At 40.6% G+C, this 14184-nt stretch overlaps 1 protein-coding gene across 1 annotated transcript; it reads left to right on the forward strand.

Moving 5' to 3' along the window:
- Positions 1–3947: 3947 nt before the first annotated feature.
- SDR16C5 (short chain dehydrogenase/reductase family 16C member 5) lies at positions 3948–12653 on the forward strand (the record flags this gene model as incomplete). Its single annotated transcript, XM_084203062.1, has 6 exons — positions 3948–4382; positions 7640–7771; positions 9197–9296; positions 10860–11004; positions 11937–12059; positions 12560–12653. The coding sequence occupies exons 1-6, from the start codon at positions 4056–4058 to the stop codon at positions 12651–12653; spliced, it is 921 nt and encodes a 306-aa protein (XP_084059188.1). The 5' UTR covers positions 3948–4055.
- Between the last annotated feature and the right edge of the window lie 1531 nt (positions 12654–14184).

Consider the following 14184-nt stretch of genomic DNA (forward strand, 5'->3'; position numbering starts at 1 on the left):
TTACTACCAATCAAAAGGCCAGCCAATAAAATGAATTAAACTTCAATTACTGGGCATGGTCATTAGCAGCCATGACAATTTCACTCATCAAACAAACATATACATTAATATACTGAAATACTGTCAGCTTTATCACCTTGACAATTTCATGTATGCCAGAGGATTCACACAATGAGAAAACCTCAGCCAAACCTCTCACTACATGGGTAGATTTTAGCATATGTGTTTGACTGATTCTTACACACATAAAAAAAGGAGAGTGAATTATTTTAATAAACTTGCTTGGTAGACTTGATATTGATATTAATTTGACATGCCTCTGCGCTGGTTTTGGCTGGAGTAATTTTCTTCACAGTGGCTGATTTGGGGCTTGGGTTTTGATTTTTATGCTGAACACAGGGTTGATAATGTAAAGATGCTTTTGTTGTACAGGACTTGCACAGAGCCCAGGCCCTTTCTGCTTCTCCTGCTGCCATGAGTGTATGGGGGTGCATGGGAGGCTGGGAGAAGACACAGCTGGGACAGGTGGCCCCAGCTGACCAAGGAGATACTCCAGACCTTATGGCATCATGTCCAGCATACAGTGTAGGGGGAAGAAGGAGGAAGGAGGATGTTTGGAGTGATGGCATTTGTTTTCCCAAGTAACCATTACATGTGATGGGTCCCTGCTCTCCTGGAGATGGCCAAACACCTGCTTGCCCACGGGAAACAGTGAATTAATTCCTTCTTTTGCTTTGCTTGTGTGCACAGCTTTTGCTTTCCGTATTAAATTATCTTTATCTCATTAGTTTTCTAGTTTTTTCACTCCAAGTTGTCTCCCTGATCCCACTGGTGGGGAGTGAGCAAATGGCTGCATGGGGCTTGGTTGATGTCTGGGGTTAAACCACAACAGCCTCTTATGACATCTCTTAACTTGTCATATCATGGACTATATACAAAGTGTACAGAGGTGAATAAACGTGCTGGTGAACTGTCATTTTAAGGCATTCTTGGTTGTGTTGTTATCCATGCTCTCGATATCGTTAGTGATGTACTTTTAAATGGTAGATTGATCTATTTGTGCATTTGCCCTGTTTCCTACATTTAATAGATTTGTTATGATTAAAGCAAATGACAGAAAAATGTGAAGGTTTGTTACTGGAAGATCAATAATAAAAATATCACTCACAGAACTATTTCCATGGCTTCTCTAGCTGCAGCAGTTTTTTTGCTTTTTTTTTTTTTTCAGTGCAGTCAAATGTGGACAATTTCATTTCTGTGTTCTTACTGTCACTTAGGAAATGGAGCTTCTGGTACAAATTCAAAGTTAATTGCAGAGAAAGGCAAGTTTGGGGCTAGAGATCAGTTACAGTGCATACATCAGTCAGGAGAATAAGTTTCTGTTTGACAACAAAATTCAATGTTTTGAAGCACTGGGACAAAACCGAGACAAAAAGCCACACAGATCCTTAATTTCAAAATCCTAAACAATACTCTAAAGGAATAATCAAATCTAGCTGGCAGTGAGTGGAATGCAAGCTATCCTAAATCCCTCTGTGTTCCCCAAGACCCTTGTCACCACATCCACTCTTTACCTCAAGATAGCAACGAGCCGTAACATTCCATTACCACACCAAAGCACCTAATTTAGGTATATAAATTATTAATCATCATTGTCATTTTCATCACTTATAGAATGATAACTGGCTACTCCTTAGGTCAATTCAGCATAAGAGCAAGGAGGTCATGTGTTTTCATACTTGCACAAGCACGTGCTTTGGAAACCGGCTCCTCCTGTCAACGTGCAGCTTACGAAGTTCTGGTTGCAACACCATTCCCCACTGATGTTGCTCACCTTGAAATGTCATCATAATAAACAAGCATCTTCCCTGAATTGTTTCATAAGCAGGAATTCATTGCTGAATCACCTCAGCTTCCCCCCACCGTAATCTGCTGCTTTTGCCATGCAATTACTGGTTACAGCATGGGACACTCAGAGTTAGGTTACCCACCTGTTTTGCATTTCTTAGCACCTTGTTTGGAACCACAGCGCACTGGGGCTTTGAGATCTGCCTTATCCTCAGTGGGAGTATTTCAGCTTCCCTTTTGCTGGCACCTAAATAGAATATTCAATAGTTAACTGTGCATGGAAACATCCCTTCCATACAACTGCCTACACTGACAGTGTACAGTTTTACACCATATTTCTTGGTGTAAATGACATCATGTGAGCTATCATTTTATTTCAGCTTAACAGAAAGATATTTTATGTATTCCCATACACTGTAATCTGAACGGTGTTTACAACACAGATGTGTACATCAGAGCACACTGTGAATTTATTCCATATTTTTTCCTTTTATGACTTGCCAATAAACAAGGCCTCTAATGTAACTCGTTTGAAATGCAAAGAACACCAACTCACTAGCGTTCTCTTCATTGCCTTTTTACATAAACAATATGTGGAAGACATAAACTGATGTCACAGGAGAAGCACATTCTTCTGGACCTAAGTATGTGTGTGGCTTTCTATTCAAAAAATATTGATGATACAATGTTGTGGGGCTGTACTTTTCAAGTTGGATAACTCATGTATGGGAAACTGAGGACCTACAAAAGTAATTTTAAAGGTGTGAAATTATAATCAGGGGTTTCACTGTTTTAGGGGCCACACTTACAATCATCATCTGCCTTTTTGCTCCCAGCCCGGCAAGCGGGAGAACAGTAATTTATGGTATAAATTAAGAAGTGTTTAACTTGGTACCTCTAGCGAAGCAGCAGCAGAGGAAGGAGAGAGCGCCTGCTCTCCGAGCCCGCGGCCGGGCGGGATGGAGCCATGGAGCCTCCCCGCTGGCCGGGCCGGCCGGGCGCAGGAGGGCCACCGGCGTGGCAGCAGCAGCAGCAGCGGGATGTCCCGAGGTGGGCGAGGGCGCTGCCGCCCAGCAGGTGCCCTCGGGAAGGCACCCAGGTACCCCGAGCCGCAGAGCCCCCCGGCATCCCGCACCCTCCCGGCCGGGAAGCGCGGCCTGCCCGGGCCCGGGCCCGGGCCCGGGCCCGCACCCCGCGCTCCCCGGGCCGCCCCCGCCCGGCACAGAGCCAAGCCCTCGGGGCGGGCTGGGCAGGGCAGGGCCGGGCCGGGCAGGGCCAGCCCTGGGCCGGCGGGCAGGCGGCTGCGGGACGGTCGGGAGCCGGCGGTGAGTGCGGGGGGACCGGCGCAGGGAGGGGGCGAAGATGTGACTGCTGGGGCAGGGCCGGGAGCGGCCAAGGGACGGGACGGGACGGGACGGGTTGGGTCCGATCCGATCCGCCGGGACGGTGCGGGACGGGACGGGACGGGACGGGATGGGACGGGTCGGGTCCGATCCGATCCGATCCGCCGGGACGGTGCGGGACGGGTCGGGTCCGGTCCGATCCGCCGGGACGGTGCGGGCGCTTCTTCTCCTGAGCCTCTCCTGTCCCGTGCCAAACGCTGTAGAGGGAGTGGTGCTGCCTAAAGCAGGATGAAAACCAAGGCTCGTAAGTGCCAGGGCCAGGCTTTTCCCTGGGGCTGGCCAAGTGCTGGCAAACGAGCATACGTGGTGAGGTTTCGGCCGCACGGCGCTGCAGAAGACACAGGGTGTGGGAACATTCCAGTTGCCTGGCTTCCGAAGGAGGTCACGTCTCCTGCTAGGGAGGACACCTTCCTTCCGCAGGTTGATATCGCACCAGTGTGTTCAGTACTTTTTTGTTCGGCTAGCATCAGCTTGCTGTGAAAACAAAGTGCTATTGCTGTAATATACCTGCCTAAAATGTATATTTCTATACCTTTTTAAAACCCAAGTTGGAAGGGGAGGAACCTGGGATGAAACAGGTCTGTAGGATCTAGAGGGAGACAGTTGCTTTACTCCTACTAGTAAGGTAGCTTTCACAAACCAAGTCTTTAATATTATATTTTGTATCTGAACAGAAGAACACTGCAAAAGAACTTGTGTTTGAAGGTCGACTTCTTTTTTTTTTTTAGTCAATATCCCACTGTTGTAATGTATTGTGTTTCTGGGTTTGCACAGCAGAAGAGTGGTGGTTGTACCTGAGAAATCATGTTCAACTTCAGATGCATCCAGAAGTTACTACAGTACCTGAATTTTTTTGTTTTTTTAATTATTGAGAATGCCTTCTGTATATTTCCTCACCGCAAAAAATATTTTGCTGGTGAAATAGTACTTATTACTGGCTCTGCAAATGGGATTGGAAGGCAGGTTGCCTTAAAATTGGCTCCTTTAGGAGTAACCTTGGTTCTTTGGGACATCGATGATGAAGGTAACAAAGAAACAAGCAGATTGGCCCAACAAAATGGAGCCAACAGGGTGTTTGTCTACCACTGTGACTGCAGCAGGAGGGAGGATGTCTACGAACAGGCAGACAAGGTAAGATCTGCATTTTTGCTTCTTTCTAATAGAATACCCTATTGAATTTATTGGTTTTTTGGAAACCATCCCTAGAGGGAAGTAGTCATGTAGGGCAATGTCCTTCTACTTTTGAATAGTTTCTAGACGGAACTTAAACTATGGTTGCAACAAAGTAACTGGGTTTAATCAGTTCTGTTGAGCTTTATCCATTTCTATTCTTCATTGTGAGATGGTAATGTTTAGATTAAGAGTGTGGTAAAACCTGCAGCAGATGTTATCTCCATATATTAACCCATATAGGCTGTATAGTTTCTCTAAGATATCAATAAATAATTTTAAAAGAAAAGAACAACCAGTGGATGCTGTAAAAAGGGAATTATTTCCTTTGCCTATTTGTTTAGGAAGGAAACTTGTTCCTTAAGGGAAATGTGGGATGAAATGCTTTCAGACATGTCATTGGGATGTGGCTAGTCTCCAGTTAAATTGATGATTCAGCTTCAGTTCTTTTTTTGATCAGTACAGGTGGAAAATAAGGTAAAGAGCTCCATTTTCAATGGAACTCTTCTGCTGTGCTCACCCATGCTTTGTAAACTATTACCTTGTTAATATTATTGTCAGAGTTCAGAAATTGGACATTGAATTGACATGATTAATTTTTACTTTTCCTTAAACTGCCTGAAAATGCTCCTTGGTGTAACTTCACTTATAATCCAGCTAGTCACTCTGCAAACTTCATCCATGTGTAAACTTTTGTTAAATTCTCAATGTCCGTGCTTATATACATGACTCTCAAGCCATATCTTTGACATTCTGTGTTTGAAGGCATATATCAGAAAAATTAGCTAAATGATTTTATGATGTAAATGTTGATATATTGTTTCAGAACAGACTGGAAATGTAACATTAATTTTCTATTTCAAGTTTTCTATTTGTGGGTGGAAAGGTGGGGACACAGGAGGGCTCAGCTCTCTGTTTTGTGGTTGTTGGTTTTAATTTTAACCAAATCAGATCAAGTCTTTCTGAGCAAGGTAATGAAAGTTTGAAACATCTTTTTTTCTCAAGAACTGCTCTTGAGGAAAAGTACTTTTAACAGGCAAGATGGGTTCAGGATCTGTAAGTATCTGGTACTGCAATTCTCATGCTTTCAAATCAGCAAGCGTCTCTTTTACCCATACTCATAAGTAGCATATGGACCACAGCTCACTCACACTGTAGACAAAAAAAAATGAACATTTTGAAATTATTTGTTTGCTCTTATTTTAGCAGAATCTCAAAAGGTTTGTTTTGTGCCCCCAGATAATTTTCAATCTCCAAAGACATTAACCAAATCAGCCACAGGGCTCCAGCCTGTGGAATTTGCTGTGCCCAAATCAGCAAACACTATTCTGAAGTGCACGGATTGACCTGCCAACAGAAACTTAAAGAGCAGTTCAAAATTTAAAAATTGCTGTTAAGGTGTCAAATTATTGTTTACAAAACCAGCATATTCCCAGATATTTGCATGTAGTGTTCAGTCCTGGTAGAGATAGAAATTTTCTTAGATGAAGAGCTTTTCAAATATGGGCCTCTTCTACTCTTGGAAATACCTGCAGATTTTTGATTGGTAATATGAAAAGACTTGAGCTTGGACACAGAAGAGAAAACAATAGCAAGGAAGTTAAATTAATTGGTTGTATTTGGTATACTCACTGCTGCAAAGCATAAGTATTTTCCCATATGTAACTTTTGCTTCTAGGAAACAAAAGAGACCATTGACGTCTTTAAAGAAGAGGTTTTAGAACAAATTGGTCAAGTGAACAACAACTAATTTTCAGGAACAAGAGGTGTCCACCTGGGAATTCTGAAGGAAATCAGACATGGATCTGGTGGGCTAGAAATGCAGAATGTGTATTTTGCTACAACAGATGATCAAGGAACAAAGCATAGTAAATATGCCAGTCTTAAAAGGCACTTGAGAGGACAAAAACACACTATGAACCTGTCTTACAGAAAACTAGTAGAAATTATGTTAACAGAAGAATTAACAGACACCTAAAAATATACATAATGTAGAATAATAATCTTGACTTTTTTAAATGGAAGCCAAGCTTCACACATATTTTGTAGTAGTGAATAAACAGGATGACCGATGCCATGACAAATAAAATGCTGCCATTGGTGAAGATAATGTTCTCATTTAAGAAAAAGAGGATCATCATATGGACTGGCACAGCAGTTACAAGAGTGGGGAAAAAGTACAGACGTGTTCCTCAAAGGAAGAATTGAGTAATCCTGCCGTACTGAACAATGTCTAGACTTACATTCATTTGTGCAGGTGGAAAGGTGCAATTATCTGAGCCCGACTTGTCAATGAGAAGGCCTAAAACTGACACAGCTGGAGGAATGTCAAACAAATCACTGAATGCTAAGGTTCCCTGAGAGAGCCAAAGGAAGGTCAAATGTTGGGGCACCAGATCCAATCACCTGTTTCCAAATTGCCAGCGAGCAGCACATGTAGGATTTTAATGTTTTTGGAGTCATAACATAATTTTTGAGACCACAGATAATCACCCACCTTTAGCAGAGAAATCTGTGAGACCTATTCTTCACACAATAAGTAAATCTTGGCCATCTGCTTTGATACAAATCCAAATCATGGCACAAAATCTTTTGAAAACAAACCCAAAAGGAGCTAATGATGATTTTATCAATTTCATGTTAGATGCTGTTGTGCTCAGAGGATGATATCCCCCAGTTATCTGAGATGAATTCTTTCCAATTCAGTAGAAATTATATGGAAAAATGGGAGCAGGCTTAGCAGAGGAATGCAGGTTCTCACAATACCAAAAATAGGGGACTGGAAGTGTTCTGATTGCAGTTAAAGCGTGCTTACAGTTCATACTAAATCTGCATAATGTTTTACCTTTGGTTTCTGTGGAAGCCAAAAGTATTCTGGAGTTAGGGAGCAATTAGACAAATCTGGGGCAGAGGGCAGGGTGGAGAGTCACTGGGATATATTGAAGACAATGATATAGATATCTTATAGCTCTCAAAAGGTCCTAAATTGCAGCATGTGAAAAGTGGAGCACACAGGAGACCTTAGAGCCTGGGTCCTTTTTTCATTGCTTTCCACCATGAATTTCATCTGATGTAATACAACAGTTCTTGCATACTTATGTTTTGATACATATCAATTATTGCAAATGTTACTAAACATTTTCATAAATGAAGCACAAGACACAAGGATATCTTCTAAAGCTTTCTGTTTATCCTTTTTTTTTTTTTATTTAATTCAGGTTAGAAAAGAAGTTGGGGATGTTACTATTCTAATCAATAATGCTGGCATGCTGATTGGGAAAAAGTTCTGTGATCTTACAGATGAAGACTTTGAAAAGACCTTCAGAATCAACTTCTTTTCTCAAGTCTGGGTAAAGTTTTTGTGGGTTTTTTACTCCTGAGTGACCAAAAAGTACAGACAAGTATTTTAGTGTGAAAACCACAATGGTGGCATCTACCTTAAAAACTCAGCTGGGAATAGGGAAGTCAAGGACCTTGATTGGGGAATATATGTTTTCATGATCATCCTGTAGTTTGAGACAGTCTCCCCAGTATGTCTCAGCAATGTTAACACAAACCTGCCTGGGCACTCTGGTAAATCAAAGTTTGTGCAGCTGTATCATGAAACACACCCTACCTGTAACAGCTGTGGTTGAGAGTGCTGACATAATGGCAAGTGACTTCCCAGCTCCTGATGTTTCCAAAGCGTCTGAAGGCTTTGCCTAAGAAACTTGCAGCATTCAGGGGGACACAACCAAGGTGTACTAGCAGACTTAGCAGTGGTACACTAAGAGTTGGACTCAATGATTTCAAAGGTCTCTTCCAGCCTAAATGATTCCATGATTTTATACTGCACGTGTTGCCCTTCAGGCTATGCTTTCATTCCTAGTCACCATCTGATTGAAATACATAGTAAACTAATCCAGCTAGTAAGAATTTACCTATGGAGGAGTTTGCAGTTATTTGGGGTCTCAGTAGATTTAGGAGAGTTTTTTTGGAGACAGTGTTACTATTGCTCCCTCTTGCATTTTTTGTTTATATGCCTGAGTGAACAGCCTGCACCAGGGAACAATATAGCATTGCAACTCCTTTGTTAAAAGGCATTCCTCAATGGAAAATCATTGCAGATAGAAGTTCTCTGAGTGTTCCCCAGTCACACTGCATCATTCTTCCAAATACTTGAGGAAAATGGGCTGGGAGAGGTGTTCCCCCTGAAAGGTCTGAACAAACCCAGGGCAGGAGGATAGCAATGTACTAAGCCCTCACATCTGGAGTCTAATAGGATTCCTCACCTATTGAAAAAAAAAAAAAAAAGTTACTGCTCTTTTCTCTTTTTCTTATCTCCCCCTTTGTAAAACACTAGCGTTCTTCCCAGTTAGTATCACCCACAGAGTGTCCTGGAGCGCTGGAATTGTCAGGCTGTTCGGCTTGTAACAAAAAGGACCCATAGACAGCTGAACTCTCCTTTATGTGTTGACTTCTAGCTCCCTCTTGTGTACCAAACCTTTAGCAATAGACAAATTGTGAGGAGCCAGGAAAGCAGAGAAAATACAAACTTTGCTGCTTTTAATAAGATGCTTTTACTGCTGCTAGATCTTCAGACAGAGAGCAGTCATTCAAGGAAATGCTGTCTCTCATTTAAAAATTGTTACAGAAATAAAATGTCATTTGGCCTTCTTGTATATTGAAGACTCAGAAAGCAAGTCACGTCGTACCACCTAATTTTGGAAAGAAATATTTTTGTTATGCCTATTTATAAAGGGGATTTTCAAATAAATGTATTTATATTCTTTTAGACTTGCAAGGCCTTTCTTCCAGCCATGGTGGCGTGTAACCGTGGGCACCTGGTTAGCACAGCCAGTGGATCTGGATTGCTGGGACTCTACAGGCAGTCAGGTAATTATTGTCAACTGCCATTACAAAATAGATCTACATACTAATCACTTTTCTTGGATGCCTCATAAATGCTTGGCTTAAGCAGCCTGTACTGACAAGAGCCTGTGGGTGCCAGAGGTGATGGTGTACTGGAGCGTGATGGTGTCACATGCCTGAGTGACACGGAGAGCTCTCTGCAGGTTTTACTGGCTGGTCACAGACTCTCTTTTCTCCACACAAGAAGGACAATTCAGCTCGTACACGTGCAGTGGGAGGGAGCCCTGCATACAGGTTGTGTAGTGCTTTCTCATGACAGCTTTTCTGCAGGTGAATGTTTAGAGACCTGAGACACACAAGGGTTGTAACCTGGAACTACACATTCAGTTGGTTTATCAAGTGCAGAAGGCATTCTGGCAGAATTTTCAATAAAATTAATTTGAATTAATTATGTTTTAAGCTATTTAAAGCTCGGTATTCTCAGCTGTTTCCCTCAAGAGAGCAGTCTGCTAGTCTAGCCTATTTCCTCAGTCTGGGTCTGCTTCCCAGTCTCTCCTCAAGCCTCTCTTACATGTTGATTGTATCTCTGAGGTCACCCTATGAGAACTTGAACTTCAGTGTAAATAGGATCTCTTGTTTCTTCTGCTGATTGATGGTGTTACTGTAGTGTTTACTTGCCACCTGTTACCTAGGAGTTACCTTGATTTTTACACCTTAGATATCTATTTTTAGGCTGTGTGGTCCCATCATTCGCTGCGAGTGAACTCCTGAAGAATAGCAAACTACTTCTGATGCCAGACCTTGGAGTCAGTCTTTTAGCAAAATTGGATTTCATTGTATCTAGCAACTATTTTCACACACATTTGAAAAGGTTTTAGGAAATTACATGTAAGGCATTGTATGAAATTCATTTCTAACAATTGGAAAACTGTAGAATAATTTGTGTGGGAAGACATCTGTGAAGGTCACTTGCTCCATATCCCCAGATAAAAACAGGCTCAGCTTAGGTTAGGTTGCACAGGGCTGTGTGAGGGCAAGTTTTGATTATCTCCAAGGATGGGGTTCCATACATTCATCAAACAATAAAAATCAGATGAGGTTCAGTCTTCCTGGGCAAACAAAATAGTATTGTAGTTGCAGGGCAAATCAGAAGTAATAGGCTGAAGCATTATTTAAGTAAGGTAGTTTTATCTTACCACTAGAAATAGTTCTTTCTGAAATGTAGCCTGTGATATTGAAAGTTGAAGACATTCTGAACTGAAAGAAAGCCTGGTTGGTATATGAGTATCTGGAAATTTACAGAAAATGCTGAATAAGCTCATTTGCCTATATCTTTTTATAGCGCACTGGAAAAAAAAGCTCCTCTGAAAAGGATTCATTTTATCCTTAGCAACTGTGCATCATTCATGGGAAGAGCCATTAATCTCCAGAGCTGGATCACCTATATGCTTTAAATACTAAGACTGCCAATAATAGAACTTAATAATATTGTGGCTTAAATGATATTACAAAGAATTCAGTTCTGTATATAGCTTTTACTGTGGTGCTTTTAAAATTTTGGATATTTCTCTTTTCTTCCCTTTCTAGATTATTCAGCAAGTAAGTCTGCAGTCATTGGAATGATGGAAGCCATAAATTCAGAACTGTATCATGGAGGAAAACGAGGCATTAAAACCACAATCATTTCCCCTTATTTTATTAGTACTAGAATGGGCAATGGTTTCAAAAGCGCGTAAGTAAAACTTAGATTTGTACTATTTCATATATAGAAAATAATTGCCACTCACTGGGTACATCATATTCAGTTTTTGGCTGGTTGATTTGATTTTCAATTCAGTATTTTTGCCCTATTGGCACAGACATAAAGAAATGCAAGTCTTGCAAACAGTGCATAGCAAGAATTGTGCAGTAACCTCACAGTCAAGGAACACTTGGGGATACACAGCAGTATTTAAGGGTTAAGGGAATATTATTTGTCAGGACAGTGCTGATGTTCTCTGCCCCAAGTAATTTTGGCAGTATAATTACAGTTATGGCTGTCAGGATACCCATGACCTGTCCTTATTAACTGACTGTACTGGCAGGCACTGTACTTCTGAGTGAGAACAGCTGTGGTGATGGTATCTGGTGGGTGGCTCTGTGGCTGCACTGGTGGGAGAGGCTGCAAGCACTGAATGAGCCATTGCAGGAGTGCAGAACCAATGACCTTGGTTTTTCAGTGCTCTGCTCCTGCTTGCACCATTCATCACGGAGCAGCAGCATATGTATGCAGAGCAGAGCCCTCCTCCTGGCTGGTGACAAGCCTGGTCCTGGTCTATTCAGCTGTCACCTCAGCATTTACAGCAGAAAAGGACTGCTGGAGAGCAATGATGCATAGAACAGCACATAGTATGGCTAAGCTTGGGAGTTTCCAAAGCTGCAATCAGTGTGGGCATCAACTTCATTGTGGTCAGCTTACAAAAAAGTCATTAAATTCACAACATCATCAAAGTGTTTTCAATTTCTTTTGATGATAGTGGGAACAAAAAGTTCACATAGTCTTAAAAAGGAATATCCATGTGAGGGGAAGGGGGAAATGCATAAATTACTCAATTGTGTATGTGTGTGTATTTATCACAAAAGTAAATTTTTATAATTTCATAATCCTTTTTTCTTGTTTTACAGAAAACCTTTTTTGTTTCCTGTTTATGATCCAGAGTATGCAGCCAGCAGGATCGTGGATGCAATTAAAAAGGAGAAATTTCATCTGATCATGCCTCTAGCTGTATACTTACTTGGTCTCAAAATGTAAGCACGTGGCTTGTCCCCTAGCATTACCTTCTTTCCTTTGCCACTTGCCTGCAAAATCAGCAGGAACATTTAGTCAAAACAGTCCTTTAGTTAATATTCCTGCAGTCAATCCAGGTACCCAATTTTAAAGAAATAGTGGGTTTGATTTTTTAATAATCTAAGTGAATAACATTCCTCTGGTCTCTTCTGTCTATAAGAAATGTTTCAAGCTGCAGCTGGGTATAGAAACTTCAAAAATTTTCCTGAGATGGTACACAGGGGGCAATACCTGGTCTAGCACTGTCTGCTTCCAGTCCCTGCTACCACTGCAGGCTGGGTTTTCACAAAATGTCTTGGTCTGTCATTCATTTTCCCAATTTATAACATTGAAGTGCCAAGTGTGTTACTACCAGACATTAGAAGTATTGAGCACATATAATGTATTTGTCATTTCTTTATTTACAGAGTACCTTTAGCTAAAAAAAAAAAAAAGGCTAATTCAATGTTTTTCTCCTCAGTTTCTTTCCTAGAAAAGCAGTGTTATTCCTTGAGTCCTACTTCAAGTTCCCTGAGAGCATGGAAGAAGCCTTTGGTGAGAAGAAAAAGGATTGAAACAAAAAGTATTCTGAAGATGTAAAAAAATAATTTTAAATTCTATTTATTTCTTGACAAAAAATTCACTTCTTTTATGTTATTTTACATTGGCCAGCATGCCATTTAATTCTTCACAACTGTCTTTTAAGCCTTTATGTTTGGCAATTTTCTGAGAAACTTTTGAAAAATCACTAAAATCTAAAATAAATTAGGTATTATGTTGAATGACCAAGCAACAACTTTGCATAGACTGTACTGTTTTCAGACTGAAGCTTCAATGAGGTACCCTGTTAGTGTGGAACACAATTCTGTTGTAAATCATGGGAAAATGAAGACAGGAGGAATACCTGGAAAGTTATGGGTGAAATCTCTCCTTGTATTTGGAGAGAAATCACCCATGTTCTTCGACTGTCTTCAAATGAAATTACAACGTAAAGGTCCTACAGAGCAAAAAAAATCCCCAATAGCAGAAGTTTGGAGCTTAGTTACACAAAATACTTAATTGATAAATATCAATCCTCATGTAAATTTTCAGAAAATGCTAACATAAAATGTTCATAATTGGTTTAATTTAAAAACAAACAAACTGCATAGCTGAATAGTGAATCTACAAAGCCTAGTTCATAAAACCTTAAGGAATTACAGAGAACATTTAACAGTCATCTATTGACCACCTTTGCCATCATAATTCAATTGTACTTGACTAAACTCATTCTCACAAGCTCCCAGACACAAATAGTTGTTAGAATACACAGTAGTGAAATTCCTGTGTTTCCAAAGCATGTATGCATTCAATAAATTTTCATATACCAGTAAATATTACCAGAAACTTTTCTCTGAGAGTAGGAAAAAGCTATCTGAAGTTTGGCTCTTTAGAAACCAAGGTTTATTGATTCATATTGTTTAAAACTCTCTAGGTGATGAGTAATTAAATATTATTTTCCCTTATTAATGAGACAGCAAAGTCTAAATTGCTTCCTGCGAATACCAATCATATTCTCAATTGCAGGCAAATATGTTGAGTATTGGGATTGCCTTGCTCTGCATTAATGTTACTATTTGGCTCTAGATCTATGATCAACTTTAAGTATGATTACAGGAGTCAATGCAAATTGACATGACATTATGTTTGGGAATATATTGAGAGCCCGAACATCTTAATGCATAATTTCATTGCTAGTGCTGCAGAGCTTAAGAGCTTAAGAGCAGGGCTCATGAGGTGAGAAAAATGTATTTAAAAATGATTTGTGAAAAGAGACTCCCACTTGAAGTAGTGTCACATGCTAGTGACATTAATAGATGGTGGACTATCCATCATTTAAATGTTAAAGGTTTCAGGATGAAATATTTGCAGGCAAGGAGCTCATTGTGAGGGCTCACTTTTAAGGATGCCTTTCTTGTTTTCACTTTTCTTAACTAAAGTGTATCTACCTTACCACCTACATCCGCAGTTGTAAATTCACCAACCACATAGGCAGGACATGAGTAGGTTAAGAATAGTGCAAAGGAACTGATACCCTATTTCTAAGCTATATTTCACCTGTTCTGC

Source organism: Fringilla coelebs, assembly GCF_963513975.1.
Source record: "Fringilla coelebs genome assembly, chromosome: 1".
In the NCBI taxonomy this organism is placed as follows: domain Eukaryota; kingdom Metazoa; phylum Chordata; class Aves; order Passeriformes; family Fringillidae; genus Fringilla; species Fringilla coelebs.